The following is a 20,972-nucleotide window of genomic DNA, read 5'->3' as shown; positions in this document are numbered from 1 at the left end:
TGTAGCCAATGGCATTCTCTCTTAAAAGTTTCTCATGATACTGGAACTTCAAAATGGTTCAGATTGAATTTTTGGAAATTTACTTTCATTTGAAAGAAGAATTGGGGCTTCCCTGCTGGCTCATACGGTAGAAAAATCTGCCTGCAATGCAGGAGACCTGGGTTTAAACTCTGGGTCAGAAAGATCCCCTGGAGAAGGGAATGGCTACCCACTCCACTATTCTTGCCTGGAGAATCCCATGGACAGAGGAGCCTGTTGGGCTATAGTCTCTGGGGTCACAAAGAGCGGGACACAGCTGAGCAACTAAGACTCTTTTCTCTCTACACTAGATAATTAAAAACAGTTTTCTTCCTAATACAGTTTTATTTTATATTTTTAACATTCCAATGGTTTTAAGGATATCTTTTTTTTGATATTTAAAAAGTTTTATCACATGTTTCAAAAGTCCCCAAATACTTTTTCTTTCATAAATATATATTGACCATAATTCCAAGTTTTATATCATAGAGGGAAGAGAAGAGACAAACAGTTACAACCTAGGAGGAAATGTGATGATAGGTTTTTTGCTGTTATGCCTTTCTCTCTCTCTCTCTTTTCTTTTTTTTTTTTTGGTGTGTGTGTGGGAAAGGGTGTGATGTCATTTTGTCTCCACCCCCTGTGAGTAAGCCCACGGCACAGCTAAGTGCAGCCGCCCGCCTCTGTCATCAGGAGACAGTCCACTTAAATGCAGCTCCAGGGTTGCGGGACCCCCACCAGAATCACTACCCGTGTGAGGTGGCAAATGCAACATGCTCTCCAGCTTGGGGTGTCTACTTCTCTGTGGAAGTATTGCACTAGCTCTGGGAAATGCACAGAAATTGCCAAAAGGCAAGTAGCTCTGATGTTTTGTGTTTTCAAAATGATGTTTGAGGTACTAGCTTTTAAACGTTGAGATTAAATGGGATCTGCTTTGACAAATGGGGGGATTTGAGTTCTCAGAGAGTCACAGTTCAAATGTGAAGAGAAGTAGCTTAAACTTTTGCTTTTCTCTCCCCTTCTTCTGCTATGTACTTTTCAGTTGCATCTCTTTATTGCAAAAAATGCAAACCAACTTCTTTCTGGCTTTAGCCGTGTTCACGGTAGCTTGAATGGTATAGTTGCCAATTACAGTACTTGTATATTGAATTGTATTGTATAGATGGGTATTGTAGTCTGTTGAAAAGACTCGTTTGGTGTTTTTATACCTCAGAGACTAAACCAGTACTAGCTGAATGTTTGAAAGAAGCTAGTTGGAAACCTAGAATCATTTTGTGTAAACCTCACACATACCTGTTAGCTTGGAGGCTAGAGGATTCTAGGCAGGACACACCAGTGAAGGACAGTCATGAGCTATGATGTAGACACTTTTTCTCTGGTGGAGTTTGGAATAGGGTTTGATCCATTGGACATGACATTCCCCCTTTCCTTGGCTAAATTGTTCTCATTTTAGTGTTGGTATTCTATTTACAAATGTCATCAGAAGAAAAGGAAAATGTCTTAAACAGACCTTAAAAACTACCTCTTGAGCCCATCACACCAAAAGCAAAGGTTGCCTCTCTCCTGTCTTTGAACATAAATGTTGTTCTTTTTTTTTTGTTGTTCCTTTGCGGAGGCACTTCTCTAAGCCAACTCCAAGTCTGTGAAAACTTTTTATGGTTGCAGACTGCTGTAGTCAGCAGGATTAGGAAAAACAGGCTGGAATTTATCATACAGTTATGATGGAAAATATCAGAGACAATGCAGCTATGGGCTTGTCAAAACCCTGCTGTGCTCAGAGTCGGAAAGAGAGTCTGCAACTGAAAAGTACATAGCAGAAGAGGGGGAGAGAACAGAGTCTGTTCAGGTCAGAATATCCAAAGATCCTGCTAGGTCCTCCCTCCGGCTGGTTTGCTCCCAGATCATCTTGTCCCAAGTGAAAATCATTCTCTCCTCAGTGTGTTAAATGAAACTTGAATCCAGAGTGTGAAGGCTGAAGGGTTTGGCTCATTGATATTTCACATGATGATTAAAAAGCAATAAAAAAGGCTGAGTAAACCTTCTTGACTCTAAGATAATTCTGCAAAAATAAATAATAAAAGAATTAAGATGAAAATATACACTATTAGATATTTTTCTTCCATCAAGTTTTGTTTCTCGATCATTGTGAAAAGTGTTTAAATAAGTCAATCAGGAGCCTCAAGCATTCAGAATTAATTATTCCTACTGCTAAGATAGTTAACAAGGACTCACCATCTGAGAAAAGTCTGCAGATTTTCTCAGGCTTAATAACTACAGATGCTTTTATTTTACCTTGTACTTACCGTGTAGGGGTGATAGCCATGATTTTGTGACTGCAGACTTTTGCAAATTCCAAATGCTTTAATTATCATGTTGCAATCACTAGATACAAATCTCTTGACACAATCTTCCTTTATTTGTTATGGTAAAAAGAAAATTGTTAAAAATAGCCACAAGATAAATGTCTTGCCCATTGTACTTTAATCTGAAGAATTTTCATCCAGGTTTCTTTCGTAATTAAAAAAAAATCCGTAGACCAGTAACTTGAAAAAACTATCAAATTAATATAAAATAAATGGCAAGTCTCCTTGTCACTAATGCTATGTTTTGTCTTTATCACCGAAGCTGCTGAGGGTCTTTCTTTTAGAGGAAGCCACCTCTCTCAAACTGCATTCCCGGAATAGGAGTATTGCCCTCAGAAGGGGTTTGGGGCAGGCATCTGCTCCCCATCAGTAACCTGGGGACCATTCATGCTTTTTCTGTTCTGGGGGAGTCACAGCAGATTTTAGAACTTGACAGGTTCTGAAAATTTCTCTGTGAAGAAAACTGTCCCACTTTTTCAACTGATTGTTTCCCAAACTCATTTGACTAAGAATCTTTCTTCTAGTGGAATAGTTATAATATTTTGTCAGGGGCTTAACTTTCACATTTGAGGAAGAACAGAACTAAATAAGAAAAAAAAAAGATAAGTTTTTTTTTTTCCTTTTCTTTTTGCCTTCCTATTTTAAAGTTAATTAAATATCATTTGTCATTTATGAAGAGGATAGAATTTTGAAGCTAGAAAAGATAACAGTGATCACCTAGGCTAGGGTTCCCAGATATTTGGATTCGTGGACTTGTAAAAATAAATATATATTTTGAGTATCAGGGTTTTATTATAGAGGACATACTTGAAAGCTAGCCATTTTTAACAGATTTACAAAACAAATGATTTTATACAAATAAGCCCATTGTTTTTATTTTTTTCATTTCACTACAGACTGATGAAAGCTTCATCATAGGCCTATAATTGGGAACCACGGACCAGTATAACCATTTTATAAATGAAGATACCCAAAGGCAGGGAGATTTAGTAGTTTTCCCACACTGATAGCAGAAACAGAACTGGATCCCAGGTTCCTGACTGAGAAATCTATGTTTGGCCCTGTTTCGCTCTAGATTTTAGGAGCTATATTCTGCAATGTAAATGTGAATGCTGTCCTTCCCTTGAGTAAGAGGGTTTCTTATAAAGATTTTAAACATTATCTTAATCTTCACGTGTGTAGAACATGTCTGTTGGGTGTGTGTGGGGGGGCATATAGTTGATAAATATAGCTGGCTATTTATAGGAAAAAATTATTTTTTAAATAAGAGATCACTTGTTACATGTCTTATGCCTATTTACATACATAACCACATTCTTTGTTATAGAAAATAAGATACTGGAAGAATATTTCTTACTTTTTGAAAACTTAGAATAAAGTTGGAGACTATTATTAATGGAGTAGGAAAATGGCAACCCACTCCAGTATTCTTTTCTGGAAAATTCTATGGGCAGAGGAGCCTGGCAGGCTACAGTCCATGGGGTAGCAAAAAGTCGGACACAGCTGAGCATACATACTTACATACCTTATTAGCAGACCTCTTCTCCTCTCTACCCCTTGATGACTATGTTCTTTGGCAAATCATTTATTTGCCTTTGCTAAGCATGTCTTATCATGTGTAAAATGGGATTAATGATAACTATTTTGCAGTATTGTAGGAATCAATGAGCTAAGAGTTGCAAAACTTTCAGTAATGGGTCTGACATATAACAGGCATTCAAAAAATCGTCTATTGGGTTGCATAAAAGTAGATCAATACTGAAAAAAATACGCACACCAAATAATATGTGATCTGTGTCCAAAGTGACACACATCTAGAAGGGTAGCAAATGTTCTTGGCGAAAGGTGGGGCAAGGGAGTTGTGTTGCTCTACAGGGCAATGAGAGAAGGACTCTACTGTTTTTCAGCCTGGACTTCCTCAACCCAATGTTTGATTATCAAGTTCAAACATTGCTTTTCTCTATGGAAAGCTGCACCTTCACCTTAGGATCAACTTTTCTGTGGGGACTGGGGAAGCCTCACACAACCTCCAGGAAAGATCCTCCTGAACTTGTGTTTCAGGAGGAGGTTTAGACCGTAACACCCAGGCCTTGAAGAAGAATTCCCACATTGTTTGACACCCTTGAAAGCCCCTGTGTTGCAGATACCTCTAGGATACTTTATTCTTGGCACCATAGAACTTTTCTTTTCCCCCTGGCATACAGGCAAAAATAAAAACCACAGAGAACAATATGCAGTGATGGGAGCCAAGAAAAGCTTATAATGGGACATGTGAGGCTTGACATACCTCTTTGCAGAAACTCCTGTGTTTGGAAGATTGCAATCAGTCAGAAAGCAAAGACTACTATTTCTAGCTAACTTGATCAGTCCTCCTGATATAGGTGTGAGGAAAACCAGAGAGGAACATTTCAGATACACATGTGATCAGATGATCCAAGGGTGTGAGGTCATGACTTGGGTGTGACTCTTGGCTTGTGCAAAGGGAAGAAAGAGGCAGCCCTTCGTCTCAGGTTCTTACCTGACAAGGTAGAAATCTCTGACTCCAAGGTGAAAAATCAGAGCAGATGATGATAATAATAACTCTCACAGCTATTAACAACTCATCTCTGTTATTATAGATAACATTATTTGAGCTCATATCGTTTGTGGTAATTTACGGCTATGTTTTTTTAATGTGGAAAACTAACTAAAAGCTTGATGTTTCCCTAAACAGCAGGTACTTTATTACTCTCAGTTTACAGAGCATAAAATTTTGCCTCAGAGTGTTTGCCCAAAGTCACTCGGCAAGCAAGTGGCAGACTGTGTCTTTAATTTCTATGTAACATCAGCTCCCTGTTCTACATAAAGATGTGTTCATTTGTTCAAGTAACAAACTGTATTCCGTGTATATGCAAAGCTGAGGTGGGAAGACAGGGCATGATACCCGTCTTCCTAATCAGTTGATGGAGAAGACAGGGATGTAAAAGAATAATTATGCTACAGAGACAGCATCCTCTGATTTGACTGAAGCACAAAGAAACTTGAAAATAACCAGGAAGGACCCAGTCCAGACTGAAGGGGCCAAACATTATGAGAAGATAAGGCACCTAAGTAGAAGGCTGGACCTAAAGAGAATGTTAGTTATTGATTGTTGCACAATAAATTACTATTCTCTCCTCTGGCCATGCAGCTCCAGGGGTAGCTGCATGGCCAGAGCCTAGGCCACCCCCAGGGGCCACAACTCGACAGGGATTAATACTCAGAGGGGAAGCCAAGACTAAGTTGACTTAGGACACGACTGTGTTTTCCTTCTCTCTGTCTGTCTTGACTCCCCAAGATCGATTACAAAGCAGAAGTAGCAGGTTGTCTTTGGAGAAGAGGGTCTTATGTCTTACTCTAAATTTTCCCAACTACTCACTTGAGGTAACAGCTCTCACTTTCCAAGGAGCCCTCCCAACCTTACTTTGACGAAACAAGAATGTGTCACTCCAATGACTCAGTCCATTTCTGCAGAGGGTCCTTGATACCTGTAAGGACCCAGGGAGGGTCTTTTCCATCTTGGAACAGGGAATTTGGGAGAAGAATAATGTGGGCAGGCAAGGAATTCTGGTGGATGGATTCTGCTTTTATCAGAGTAGTATACATTTATGTATTGGTGAGACTGTATTAAAGAGTACATTGGAAAAATATAGTTCTGTTAGAAGAAAACAAGTTTGAAAACCACAGGGGAATTATTTTAGCATCTTCTACAACTCTGAAGTTTCTGGGCAGTTGTATTGATTTGTTTGTCTGTTCAAGCGCTGCCTACTAGATAAAATGGATTGAGATCCAGCCCCTGTGATAAAAGAAACATGTATTTGAAATGTAAAAATTGATCAAGTATAATTTTTCTTTGATGGTAAGAGTATCATGTTGAGAATCCAGTGCTTAAAAATAAGGTTCCTCTCGGCTTCAGGGCTTCCCAGGTGATGCAGTGGTATAGAATCTGCCTGCCGATGCAGGAGATGTGGGTTCGATCCCTGGGTTGGGAAGATTCCCTGGAGGAGGAAATGACAACCCACTCCTGTATTCTTGCTGGAGAATCCCAGGGACAGAGGAGCCTGGCGGGCTACAGTCCACTGGGTCCCAAAGAGTCGGACACAACTGAGCACACATGCTGTGCATGCTGCTAATTACACATTCACTAGTTTCGTTTTATGACTGCTATATCAGGCTATAAAATACTAACTATTTAGGAATTGTAGTCTCTCTCTGTCTCTCAGAAGTTAATGAGGTACAGGGTAGCACTTGAGAATAGACAAATTCATTAATAACTGTATTATAGAAAAGACAGTTAAATGCTTTTAAAGGTTAATGTGAGCTAAGACAAAAGTGAGATGTCTAATGAAGGGAGGGCCATTAAGTAATGTGACAAACTATTCTGCATCGTCATCCTCAGAAAGACTTCCCTTTTGCCTGATTTGCTGATTGCGATTTATAAAAGCAAGTATAAAAGAAAGGGAGAATATTGAAAGCAAACAGATGAACTTAATAAAAGTGATCTAAAAATAAATGTAAAATTTAAAAATTAACAGGATTATCTAATGAGACATTACTAGAATAGTAAAAAAAATAGTATCAGCCAAAGAATGAGCATGCTAAAATAAAAAAAAAAACAATGTTTTAAATACATATTCTATTAGAATCCCATTTAAAGAATATGATAACAACCGTGTTACTGTGTATCAGGCATGCTGTTTAATGCTCAGTGTTTATATACACAGCCTCATTTTATCCTCACACCTGTGAAATATATTATCCCCATTTCACAGATTAGGAACTAAACCTAGAGAGAATGTTAGTTATTGATTATTGCACAATAAATTACTACAAACTTAGCAGCTTAAAACATCACACATTTAAAACAATTTTTATTTTTTTATTTATTTATGGCTGTGCTGGGTCTTCATTGCTGCAGGGGTTTTTCTCTAGGTGTGAGGAGCAAGGGTTACTCTCAAGTTGCAGTGCGTGGGATTCTCATTGCAATGGCTTCTCTTGTTACAGAGCATGGACTCTAGGGCAGTAGTTGCTACTACTAAAAAGTTGCTGCATGTGGGCTCAGTAATTGTGGCTCCCAAGCTTCAGAGTCCAGGCTTAGTAGCTCAGCCGCATATGGGATCTGCCTGGACCTGGGATCAAAGCCGTCTCCTGCATTGGCAGGCTGATTTTTTTTTACCACTGAACCACCAGGGAAGCCCCCATCACATATTTTTTGTTTCACAGTCTCTGTGGGTTAGGAGTCTGAGTCGGGCTTAGCTGGGTCCTCCCTTCAAAGTCTTTCACAGGACTGCAACAAAGGTGTCAGCCTAGCTCAGGTCTCATCTAAAGGCTCAACTGCAAAAGGATCAACTTTCAAGTTCTTGTGTCTATTGGTAGACTTCAGTTCTCTGAGGATCCTTGGTTTGAGGACCTCATTTCCATACTGGCTGTTGGCCACAGGTTACCTCTGACCTTTGCCACATGGGCTTCTCTGTAATGGCTGTTGCTTCATCAAGGTGTACAATCCCAGATGTGTCTGCAGGAAGGATGTAGATTACAATCCTATGCAGCTTAATCATGGAGGCAGCAGCCCACCTTTGCTATATTCTATTGAATAGAGGCAGCTTCCTGGTGCTGTCACACAAGACAATTACAGAGTAACAGGAGATGGGAATTATTGGGGGTTATGTTAGAGTCTACCCATCACAAAATAACCAATGACTGCTTGAAGTCACACAGCTAGTAAATGATACGGTGGAACAATGAATATGCTCTGCTTAGTGGCTCAGTTGTGTCTGATTCTTTGCGACCCCATGGACTATAGCCCACCAGGCTCCTCTGCAAATGGGGATTCTCCAGGCAAGGATACTAAGTGGGTTGCCATACCCTCCTCCAGAGGATCTTCCCAACCCAGGGATAGAACTAGGGTCTTCTGCATTGCAGGCGGATTCTTTACCAGCTGAGCTACCAGAGAAGCCAAGGAATACAGGGAATCTAACTGCAGAAAATAACACTGGTTTGAGCATTAACACCCCATCTACTTTTCACAGAGTTCAGTCTTTAGTGGCAAATGCCCAGCAGGCAAACTGCCAATTTGTCTGCCTCCATGGTTGGAGTTGTAGGGAATCTCTGAGAACTGAGATGAATATCTTACTAGTCAAAGACTCAAGGTAACTATTCAGCACCCAATGTAGACCATGTTTTCTATATACAAGAGACCAGTCAGTGCCTAGATTCCTCAAGTGTGGCCAGTCCCATGAAGAGCAGTATGCAAAGTAAATGTCCCCCAGATAGAAGCTTTGCTTTCCTTATAAGACTCAGATGCCATCATCCCTTAAAAAGAGAAAACATAAGACAAAATGAAAATTTTCTTTGACAAAATGTACAGATATTCAGCAATTAATACTTACGATGTTGATACAGCCTTCATAAAATGTACTTCTGAAACATCACTGAGTGGCTTTTCTAGTAAATGGAGGAGTTGTTATAAGGTCGAATGAAACTTTTGTTTGGAGGATGAAAGTATACTCTGGCAGCGGATGAGATGGAGACAACTGGATAAACTAAAAGAGCTTCTTTCAGATCCTTTTTGGTATGAATAAAACAATTCTTCCATATGTGCTAGGAAACAAAACACAAAAAATGTAGGTTATGCACAAAATATATTCTTAGCATGGCACCCAGACTGCTGCTAAGTCACTTCAGTCGTGTCCGACTCTGTGCAGCCCCATAGATGGCAGCCCACCAGGCTCTGCCGTCCCTGGGATTCTCCAGGCAAGAACACTGAAGTGGGTTGTCATTTCCTTCTCCAATGCATGAAAGTGAAAAGTGAAAGTGAAGTCACTCAGTTGTGATTGACTCTTCGCGACCCCATGGACTGAAGCCTACCGGGCTCGTCCATGGGATTTTCCAGGCAAGAGTACTTGAGTGGGGTGCCATCGCCTCCTCCAGGCACCCAGACTATGTAGAATGTTAATACTAGAATACCCTGTCGAGTAGGGCTTCCCTTGTAGCTCAGTCAGTAAAGAATCTGCCTGCAGTGCAGAAGACCCGGGTTTGATCCCTGAGTTGGGAAGATCCCCTGGAGGAGGAAAAGGCAACCCACTCCAGGATTTTTGCCTGGAAAATCTCATGGACAGAGGAGCCTGGTGGGCTGCAGTCCATGGGGTCGCAAAGAGTTGGGCACGACTGAGCAACTAACACTTACTTACTTACTCTGTTGAGTATTTTCCATACTTCACAGTCTCTTCTTGTGTTGAGATGGTCCCAAAGTCCTGGGAGATACATGATAAGACAGGTAAACTTCAAGGTCTCAGGCTAATTTGTAAAAGTTCTGTGGAGAGCAAGACTGAGCCAGGACTTAACTCCACTGCTCCTAATTTTAGCTTATGTTCCCCACCAAGAACCTTCCACAGTGAGATTCTGATGCTGGATTGTAGTTTCCCTGATCTAACAAAAGCCTGACTTACATTCTCAGTGATTTGGGTAGACATTTGGGAGCCTTAAAGCTAGCCTGAGATTTTTAGACCTCCTCTATATAATAAGCTATGAAATCAGCTAATGCCCCTCCTTGAAGAATTCTGAAAAGGAGGTGGGAGATATGATGCCTTCACAGAAGTTTCTTATTGTTCTCCAATCAAGGACTGTACATCTAAATCCCATACTCTAGAAAATCAGACCAAATCACCCACTCCAAGCATCTTTTGGTCAGATTAGAGTTAACTAAAGGGAAAAATGAGGTCTAATTTAAGCTTCACCTATGATACAGAAACTCAGTATTTTCTTTTAAAATATATTTAGCTATTAGTTTAACTATGATAGCATCTATCCTCAGCAGTTGTAAACTTGTATATTAGAAAAACTGAAGGTTTTAAAAAATATCAGTATTATTCTGCTCCCCTACTCAATTACGATTTAATTGTCATGGGGTGGGAGAGAGAAAAAAAAATTCTTCAGGTGATTTCAATGTAGCCAGAGTTGTGGACCACTGTCTACAGGTTTTGAAAATCTGTATGTGTGAGTGATAAATCTTTCTGGATGAGTACAGGATAAAATTTAAAAGTTGAAAGTGAATTATTTTGTTATTTAAGTTGTAACTCCAACTTAAAGGCAATTTTTATCTTGTGCTACTTTGTTCCTGGATTTTGAAGCATTATTTGGAAAAATTTTTAAACTTCCTTTTCAGCCCAAATAAGAAAATGTTTAAAATTAAGGTTAACATTTGTTTTTGGTGTTAGATCATAAGTTTAAATGTCTACTTTCACAAAATCTCAGGGGCTAGATCTGAGAAGCTATGGTTGATTACATTTTTCAGGAGTGGACTTAAATTTGTTTATTCTGTCATTCAGTTAACTTTAAAAAGATCATCACATTAGGATTATTGGCATATACACACAGTGGAATACTACTCAACCATTAAAAGGATGAAATTTTGCCATCTGCAGCAACACGGGCCAACTTAGAGGACTAATGTCCTCTAAGTGAAATAAGTCAGACAAAGACAAACGCTAGATAATATCTCTTATGTGTAGAATCTAAAAAATACAACAAACTAGTAAATATCCCACAAAAAAAGCAGACTTATAAAAGAGAACAGAGTAGTGGTTACCAGTAGGAAGAGGGGGAGGAGCATATTTAAATATGTAAGTGAATATTTTTATTTAAAAAATGACATTAAAAAGAAATAACATTTTAAAAAGGAAACAAAACAATTATCATATTAGGATTATAAGAATGATTTAGACATTTCCTGCCTTCAGGAGTTTGAAATTAGTTCTAATTGAAATACAAGTTGGCCACACAAAGGTAATTTCCTTTTATATGAACCTGTTAGTGTCTTAATTCTTTATCCTTACATAACAGCCAAACTTGCAGAAGTTAAGCTATCCCACTGTGTTGCCATGTACTTGTTTTAATTGATATATATGCACATAAAGAAGAAAAAATGAATTCATATAATATATTAAGGATAACAAAGTACCCTATGATTCCAGTCAATGCAAAATATGAGTTAAGACAACATTCAGTAAACAGAGTATGTGAATTGCCTTTGGATATTGTTCCTTGAATTTTGCATGTAACCATGGGCTTCCCTGGCGGCTCAGACAGTAAAGAATCTACCTGAAGTGCAGGAGACCCAGGTTTGATCTCTGGGATGGGACGATCCTCTGGAGAAGGAAATAGTTACCCACTTCAGTAGGAGCCTGGACGGCTGCGGTCCATGGTGTCAGACATGATGAGCCACTAAAACGTCTACTTTTCATATATATTCCAGCTCATCTTCTTCCTGCTTTATGTTAAGGATAATTTATGAGCACATAGGATGACTTATAATCTGAAACACAAGTATGTTACTCTGTGTCTCTAATAAAATGAAAGATCTCTCTGAGTGGAGAATGAACCCCTGCTAGCACGAAGCAGGGGTTACATCGCTTCCCACAAGATGCCAAAGTGGAATTTCAGATTCCCTTCCTCCTTAAATGACATCCTTTGATTTTTTTTTTCCAATCTGTTAGCGGATAATAAAACGTTCTGGTTTTCCAAGGGTCCTGCTGAGAGTCTGCTGGGTACACGTGTGTGGGTGTGCAAGCCCTAACAGGCCTTTCTTCTCTGAGAGCGGCAGATTCTGTCATTGAAGGAGGGGATTGGGGTGCCTGCCAAAGTCGTGCTGGCAGAGAGCTCTGGAATCCAGGCCTGTTACAGATATGCCGGCAAGGGATTCAGGGCAGAGTTTCCTTCTTTCACTTTCCCAGATGGAGTTAAAGCATCTCGAGCCAGTAAGTTTGGGATCAGGTATCAGATGATCTGAAGAACGGCCCCTCCCTTCCTCTCGTGGCTTGTCCTCTTCAAATACTCAACAATTCTGCTATCGCAGAGTGATTTTCTAATTACTCATTCTCTTACTAGAATTAGGAGGAAAGCAATGCTGGCCATGTTCTGCCTTTGAGGTTTACCCTAAACTGTAGTTTCATTATGAACTGGGAGGATTAATATTGGGAAATAGTGATAGGGTCTATCAAAATCCAGGAGTCACTGTGGGCCTGGTGAGTGACTTGACCTCTCTGAACATCAGAGCTGCTTCCCTGAAAAAAAGGAATAATAAAAATAACAGTTCTCTTTTTAGCTTCCACTACTAACTAATACTAGGGTGACTTTAATGGATTTTTTGGAATATTTATTTTTTATTGGAATATAATCGCTTTACAGTATTGTGTTAGTTTTTGCTGTACAACATCGTGAATCAGCCCAATGAATACATATATCCCCTCCCTCTTGAGCCCCCTCCCGCCACCCCTACCCCACTCCTCTCAGTTGTCACAGAGCCCTGAGCTGAGTTCCCTGTGCTGTACACTAGCTTCCCGCTAGCTAGCTATTTTACACAGGGTAGTGTGTATATATCAATGCTACTTTCTCAATTCGTCCCACCTTCTCCCCCTCCCCCTGAGTCCACAGTCTGTTCTCTACATCTGCACCGCTATTCCTGCCCTGCAAATAGGTTCATCAGTATCATTTTTTAGATTTTTGGTAGTAATTTTCTTAAGAGGGAATGTGGATGAACAGCCACAATTTTGGAAACTCTTCACCTGCCCTGGAAGCCAGAGAAAGATCTAGATGCTCTTTTCTCCTGGACATTTCCTGAAAGTAGGCTGAGCTGAAAGAAGGCTTTGTTGCTGGAGGTCAGAGTCTCGTGTGTCGGCCTGTCAGGTATCAGCCTCACAGTGACCAGGGCCTGAAGACCAGAGTCATGGCACTGTGGATTTTTAAAATACAATTCTTGCCATCAGCAGCTCCTGTTCTCTTGTTCAGCTCTCCCACAGCAGGGTAGAAACTTTCGCTCAGAAATTTACCTTTTATTGTGAAAGATTTGGGAGTATGGATCATGGTCTCTGGTCATTTTTCCTCCATGTATGTTTGGGATGTGGTTCTGTGTAATTTGACTTTCCTGTGAACACCTGGTCTGTCTGGTTGATTCTTAGGTATGGGTTGGTCTGATGTGGTGACTGATCAGTCCCCTCAAGAGACTCTCTTTTTTTTCCTCCCCTACCTCCTTTTGTTCCTAATCTTCCTTTCCATTCAGCCTCCTTCTCCTTCTGTTCCCTTTGGAATTTCCTCCTTTCCTCTTTCCTCCTTCTCTCAACACCAGAAGAATCCTCAGAACATTCTCCGGGCTTCCACCCCCACCTTCCGCCACTGGCCGCTTTGGCCCTAGTCCTTACCTCACAGCTGACTCTTCTGTTGGAATTCAGCAGGAATCATCCCTTTGGAAGACAGTGCACACTTTGTATTTTTTTTTCAAGGAAGGAATGGATGTTTCTGTGTCATACTGAATGTTCCACTTGACTACAAATATCATGGTTTCCTGCTCATTTATCTTGGCATCAGCAAATTTGCAAAAAGCACAAATTTACATTAATTTGATAACCTCTTTGCATATCAGTTCTCAAGGCAAGAATACTGAAGTGGTTTCCATTCCCTTCTCCAGTGGACCACATTCTGTCAGACCTCTCCACCATGACCTGCCCGTCTCGGGTGGCCCCACAGGGCATGGCTTAGTTTCATTGAGTTAGACAAAACTGTGGTCCTAGTGTGATTAGATTGACTAGTTTTCTGTGGTTATGGCAGAAAGTGAAGAGGAACTAAAAAGCCTCTTGATGAAAGTGAAAGAGGAGAGTGAAAAAGTTGGCTTAAAGCTCAACATTCAGAAAATGAAGATCATGGAATCTGGTCCCATCACTTCATGGCAAATAGATGGGGAAACAGTGTCAGACTTTATTTTTGGGGGCTCCAAAATCAGTGCAGATGGTGACTGCAGTCATGAAATTAAAAGACACTTATTCCTTGGAAGGAAATTTATGGCCAACCTAGATAGCATATTCAAAAGCAGAGACAATACTTTGCCAACAAAGGTCCATCTAGTCAAGGCTATGGTTTTTCCAGTGGTCATGTATGGATGTGAGAGTTGGACTGTGAAGAAAGCTGAGTGCCGAAGAATTGATGCTTTTGAACTGTGGTGTTGGAGAAGACTCTTGAGAGTCCCTTGGACTGCAAGGAGATCCAACCAGTCCATTCTAAAGGAGATCAGTCCTGGGTGTTCTTTGGAAGGCATAATGCTAAAGCTGAAACTCCCATACTTTGGTCACCTCATGCGAAGAATTGACTCATTGGAAAAGACTCTGATGCTGGGATGGATTGGAGGCAGGAGGAGAAGGGGACAACAGAGGATGAGATGGCTGGATGGGGTCACTGACTTGATGGACCTGAGTTTGAGTGAACTCTGGGAGTTGGTGATGGACAGGGAGGCCTGGTGTGCTGTGATTCATGGGGTCACAAAGAGTTGGACATGACTGAGCGACTAAACTGAACTGAACTGATGCATATCAGATTGGACAAACCATATCATGTCTTAATACCACGTGTGTGTGTGCTAAGACACTTCAATCATATTCAACTCTTTGTGACCCCACAGACTGTAGCCCGCCAGGATCCTCTGTTCATGGGTTTCTCCAGGCAAGAACACTGCAGTGGATTGCCATGCGCTTCTGCAGGGGATCTTCCTGACCCAGGGATTGATTCTGGGTTCAATTGCAATGACTGAACCTGGTCAGTTGCAATGACCAGGGTCTCATTGTGTTGGCTTATCTTATTGCTGAGCATGGACTCTAGAGCGTGCAGGCTTCAGTAGTTGTGGCTCTTGGGCTCTAGAACACAATCTCAATAGTTGTGGCACATGGGCTTAGTTGCTCTGCAGCATGTGAGATAGGCCCACTCCAGGGATCAAACTCCTGTCTCCTGCACTGGCAGGCAGATTCTTTACCACTGAGCCACCAGGGAAGCCCTTAAATGGTTTTGATTATGGTATAAGTTAGTATGTCCCTTTACGTGTGGCAATAACATATGCTTGATAAAAGCCAGATATCATAGTGTTATTTTGTAAGGTAACTTTTTTTATTTGTTCCTTATTTTTGTTCCAGGATAGCTGTTGGTATCTGATATATTCAAGAACTTTGCAGAGAACTTTGCCTTTTCTAGGGGGTTGAGTTGGATCTGCAGTTCAAATGCCATGTTTCTCTTCATTTGACTGGTAGCCAGTATTGCCATGAAACTGAGTTTCTGTGTCAACTGTTCCCATGAAATAGGATCCTCTAATTGACAACTGGACTACAGTTGTGGCATTTCATATCATTTCCACAAACCAGTCTCCCTCTTTGATCTCTATTTCTCTCTATTTTCTTTGCTGTACTTAACAGATGACTTCCAAATTTTCATCTCACTCTTTTCAGCCCTCCCATTTTCTGCTTTCATGTCTTCTTCAATGTTTCCATCCTTGTGCTTAGAACACCTTCCACTATCTCTGCCATAGAAACTATATATTCTCTTGGCTTTTAGACATTTTTGGCCATGATCCACAGTAATAATGATCCACAATATGAACTTAGGTGTTGGTGCTTACACAGGTATGTGCCATACTACACTGTGTGCCTGTTCTCCTTGTAATACAAATCAAAAATAAATATGAAATAAGATGAAAGTCCTAGAATGGACTAAATTTGGTGTGATTCACCATTGATTTTCTTATTGATTGATATATTGGTATGTGTGGTTTATGGTTTTGCTCTTATACAGAACAACCTTGTTCTTGTTGCAAAACTCTTCATAGACAGCATTTCACTGTTTTTCCTATCCTGTTTGGGGAACAGTAACTCGAGTTTAAAATACTGATTTTACAACGGAATCATCAGAATAACTAATAAAAATATCCTTGAATCTCCTAAAAAAGTAACAATATTTCATATTCTAGTCAAAATTCTTTCTCCACATCCTCTTGGCAAGAAATCCCACTTTCAAAATTTTTCACCAATGTGTCAGTGCTTTCTCAAATATTTTCAGGTGCCTTTCTTAGCTGTTTACAAGGAAGACCATTTAGTTTTAGGAGACCCTAAATTTGTCAGGTGAATTGCATTATATAACACTTGCTCTCAATCATCCATTCAATCCAAGCATCTGTTTTCACTTGTGTGAAAGAATTAAGACAAGTATTTACTGTAGTGTTTTCCAGAGTCATCATAACCCATGGCTCACATGTCATCTGTAAGGTTTTTGTGGTATCCCAGAAACATCCATTTCAAACATTCCTTTTCATGGCCAGAGGTTCACAGGCCACAAAGGAACCACAGATATTAACACTAAGTAAACTTCCTGTAAGTTATGTTATCAAACAATTTCAGTGGAATTCAGGGATAAGCATTTAGTGGAGTCAAGATCCTTTTAGGGACGTCTCTTTCTAGGGACTTTGTTATTATTTTTTAGTGAAAAATGTATTATTTTATTATTTCTGTGCTGGGTCTTCACTGCTGCACTTGGGGTTTCTCTGGTTGTGGTGCACAGGCTTCTCACTGTGGCGGCTTCTCGTTGCAGAGCACAGGCTCTAGGTGCTCGGGCTCAGTAGCTGTGGCTTCCCGGTTCTAAAGCAACAGCTCTAGAGCACAGGCTTAGTTGCTCCACGGCAGGTGGGATACTCCCAGACCAGGGATTAAGTCTGTGTCCCCTGCATCGGCAGATGGAGTCCTAATCTCTGGACCAACGGGGGAGTCTGGGACTTTCTTATTTTGTGAGGATGTTTGTTTCTTTAAAGAAGGGAGAAACAGGTACCACCATTTATCTGCTTTTATCTAAAGTCTCTCTCCCACCTATCCTTCTTCCTTATGGTACTTGCATCCTACATCCATCCACAAGGCCTGGTTGTGGAAGATGATTAGATGGGAATTGGAAAAGAAGCCTCTAAATTTTGTTTTATTGAGTTACAGCTGTTAGACAAACCTGGAGATGATCATTCTCCAACTATATCAAGGAGCTAGGAATCACTGAGTACAGTGGTCCTTAAGTTTGAGCAAGCATCAGAGTCATCTTGCTAAAGCTCAGCCTGCTGGGCCCATCCTGAGTTTCTAATTCTAGACCAGAGGTCGGGTGGTCCAGAGAACTTACACTTCCACAAGCTCCCAAGTGATTTTGGTGCTATTGTTCCTGGGGCCACGTTTTGCAAACCACTGACTCAGTGAATCTGTTAAGTATGCAGAGTTCTACCTCCCCATCCCCACCCCTTGTTCCCTCCACCCTCACTATAGTCATCCCAAATTCCAATTTAGTAATCTGATAATCTGTATGTTAAATACTATCACTGATGATTCCAATGAGATTAACTGTGTAGGGAGAAATAATACTGATTGGTTTGTATATTTAGTACCAAGCACTGGGGCACTAATTCAAAGAAAGTGGTTAAGAGGAAATTGGCTACCTTCCTATAATTCTATAAATTTGAAAAACCTGTGCTTTTTATTTGTTCAGCATATAAGAAATTCTGAGTTATAATTACCTAACCTCATAAGAGATTCTGTGTTATAACTACCTAACCCAGCTATTCCCGTATGATGCATGACTGCACAAAATGTTTAGCTTGAGACAGTGAGAGCTGTAGTTATTGTGATGAAATTCTGTTTGCCCTTATACTTAGAAACCATTCTTTGCATAGCAAGCTGGAGCATGAGCAGCATTCACCATTAATTAAGCTTGTTTAGTGGCGAGTAATGTTTAAATCTGGGACTGGAAAGTTTGGGTGACATTATGAGATATTAGTGAGAGTCATTCTGTTTGTGTAAATGTATGTTAAAGTTAATGCCTAATATTAGCCTGAAGCGTCTGTTAAGTGTAACCCAAACTCAAAAAGCCCACTATAAAGTATGAACAGTTTACTTCACCAGGTCAGTTAAGAAAAAGACAATTGTGAAACTAAAGGTGAATTTGATACTCCACGTAAAAGTGCTCTGTTATTCTGACTTACGTAAACTGTTAACTTGCCAGCCTTTTAGTCAGTATTGGGCATCAGCCTTTTGTTGAACATGAGCTGTGACATTTATATTTGGCAGCCAGCTGAAAACATTGTGTACATAGCTTGCAAGTTAAGAGTTCTTTTTCTTAGCTCCAGGAGTCCTTAAAAGTCTTCAAGTTGTACATACAGTAGCACACTTGTGGATTCAGACATTTTGGGAGGAGAGATATTAGTTTTTAAATATTGAGATTCCAAAAAAAGTCTAAGAGCCAGTGAAAGTTCAGAACCATCTGTCTAGACAGATGCCTTTCACTGAGTTAGATTTAGGGTGCATCAAGTGAGCGGCTGGAAGGATCACCACTATATTGATAAAACATGCAAAAAGGTCTTTGAGATGGTCCATGAAAAATCTCAAATTTCATAACTAAAGATGTTAACATACAATTTATTTCATGTAATTGATTTTGATATGTTGTTTAGTCGCTAGGTCATGTCTGACTCTTTGCCACCCCATGAACTGCAGCATACCAGGCTTCCCTGTCCTTTACCACCTCCCAGAGCTTGCTCAAACTCATGTCCATTGAGTCAGTGATGCCATCCAACCATCTCATCCTCTGTCATTTCCTTTTCCTCTTGCCCTCAATCTTTCCCAGCATCAGGGTCATTTCCAATGAGTCAGCTCATCGCATCAGGTGACCAAAGTATTGGAGCTTCAGCTTCAGCATCAGTCTTTCCAATGAATATTCAGGGTTGATTTCCTTTAGGATTGACTGGTTTGATATGGTACCAAAAAAATTTAAACAGAGAAGTATAAGATCCAAGATGACATTTACCTTCTGTATTTGCCCCTTATAGAATCCCCTCACACATGGAATCCTTGCTGGCCTACAAGTATGGAAAAACCCAAATGAACTTTTTGGCCAACCCAATATATCCCTAAATTCCCCTGGAGCAAATGGGCCTCCTGGGACAAACCTGGATCAGGCCAGGCTCTCATTTCCTTACCTTGGATTTCATGCTGAAGTTTATGCTGTAGCATTCTTGATGTAATTATATCTTCAGATTAGGCCTTTGTGAAATTTCTTAAGTCATACAGAAAAAAAAAAACACAACATTTTATAAACACCTAATGTATAATAGGTGGAATAAAGATATAAAGAGAAAAATGGTTATAGTTGTTGAATTTATATTTTAGCAAAAGAAACAGATGAACTAAACAGGATAATACAATGTAATAAAGGCTGTAACAGAGGAATGAATACAGCTGCATTTGGGCATAGAGAAAAAGGGGATTCATTTTGCTTGGAAGAATTAGACTTTGAACAGGCTCTTCTCTGCTATTTGAAATTTTTTATGGCATTTCCAGAAATTTTAATTTTTTAAAAAATACTTCATGTGGGGAATTTCTTTACATGGGCTATCTGTGGAGGGCAAGCAAATTTTTCTAACCCCAAACCAGAATGCATGGTAAATATAAAGATATTTTGAAGAAACAGATGGTATAGTCACGAACTAGGACAATCCCAGAATATTCAAGATGTTCTAACTATATTTTGCCTACAGTGTACTTCATTAATGGAGAAGGCAATGCCACCCCACTCCAGTACTCTTGCCTGGAAAATCCCATGGATGGAGGAGCCTGGTAGGCTGCAGTCCCTGGGGCCACTAAGAGTCGGACATGACTGAGCGACTTCACTTTCACTTTCCACTTTTATGCACTGGAGAAGGAAATGGCAACCCACTCTAGTGTTCTTGCCTGGAGAATCCCAGGGACAGAGGAGTCTGGTGGGCTGCCGTCTGTGGGGTCGCACAGAGTCGGACAGGACTGAAGTGACTTAGCGGCAGCAGCAGTACTTTGTTAATGGCTGCTGTTAGGACTTTAAGGTGAATGCATTTGCTCCCTTGAAAAATACCATTGTTTATAAAACGATTACAAAGAAAAATCGCTGGCACTTATTGCCAGTTACTAAGACCTTACTAGCAAAGCATTCAACAAAAACACAAAATTGCATAGGCAGTTTCCATCCAGTTGACTAATTCCTTGGCCAGTTAATATCTGGGTTACTTGGGTTACTTGGATGATACAGGTCACAGGGGACAGGCTCATCCCCTCGTCCCAGACCAAACTCCTTTCTAGATCCAGAGTCTTCTTCTAATATGTATCATCATTCAGGGAATCACAAGGCCCCATGTGATCTCCCGCTTTCATGCAGATTCAAGGCACTATGGACTTGACCTTCCCAAAGCACTCATCATAGCTGCCAAGGAAAGGCTGTTTTAGCAGTAAAAACAGCTCATTTCCTACCACTCCTTTATCCACTCTTGATTAACACATCTAATTAAGCAAGAAAAATATTCAGACTTTTGAATCAAGTTCTATTTGTAGAGGATCCTATGGACAAAAAAAAAAAAAAAAAAAAAAAAAAAAAAATCAAGAGAAGGCAAAAAACTGAATTAGATCTGAAATCGTCATCCAAACAGGCAGCATCTACTAAAAAAATCATGACTGTGCCTTGCTATCAACCACTTCAGAATCCTTGTCCCAATTTGTCTGTGAAGTGTGGGACCCCTTCGTCTTCACCAGCCGTCTCCTCCAAGGAAGCTGTGGGGCTCCCTCCTTAAGTTTGCTTCTCAGACTTATTCATTACAAGTGGGAACATATTGATTCTAGGTTCAATTTTATCTTGTTTGCAAAAGGTTTGTTTTATTTCAGTTTAATAAAATAAGGAAGTAACTTCCAATGATGAAAGGCCTTTATCTACATTCAAATGTAA

General features: G+C 40.2%; 1 protein-coding gene across 11 annotated transcripts in view; it reads left to right on the top strand.

Annotated features, from left to right (window-relative positions):
* Nucleotides 1-591: 591 nt before the first annotated feature.
* The window catches only part of ABI3BP (ABI family, member 3 (NESH) binding protein), a 296,163-nt gene continuing 275,782 nt past the window's right edge, over nucleotides 592-20,972 (top strand). For 5 of the 11 annotated variants that reach the window (XM_010841961.1, XM_010841962.1, XM_010841959.1 and 2 more), the window contains exon 1: nucleotides 592-867. In XM_010841961.1, coding sequence (XP_010840263.1) covers nucleotides 789-867 — 79 coding nt within the window. In that variant the 5' untranslated portion in view covers nucleotides 592-788. The remainder of the gene's footprint in view (nucleotides 868-20,972) is intronic. The other 6 variants (XM_010841965.1, XM_010841967.1, XM_010841966.1 and 3 more) reach the window with 4 other exon arrangements.

Source organism: Bison bison, unplaced genomic scaffold, assembly GCF_000754665.1.
Source record: "Bison bison bison isolate TAMUID 2011002044 unplaced genomic scaffold, Bison_UMD1.0 scf7180017864168, whole genome shotgun sequence".
In the NCBI taxonomy this organism is placed as follows: Eukaryota; Metazoa; Chordata; class Mammalia; order Artiodactyla; family Bovidae; genus Bison; species Bison bison.
The sequence above is the reverse complement of the archived record's forward strand: the minus strand, read 5'-3'. Positions and strand labels throughout refer to the sequence as shown.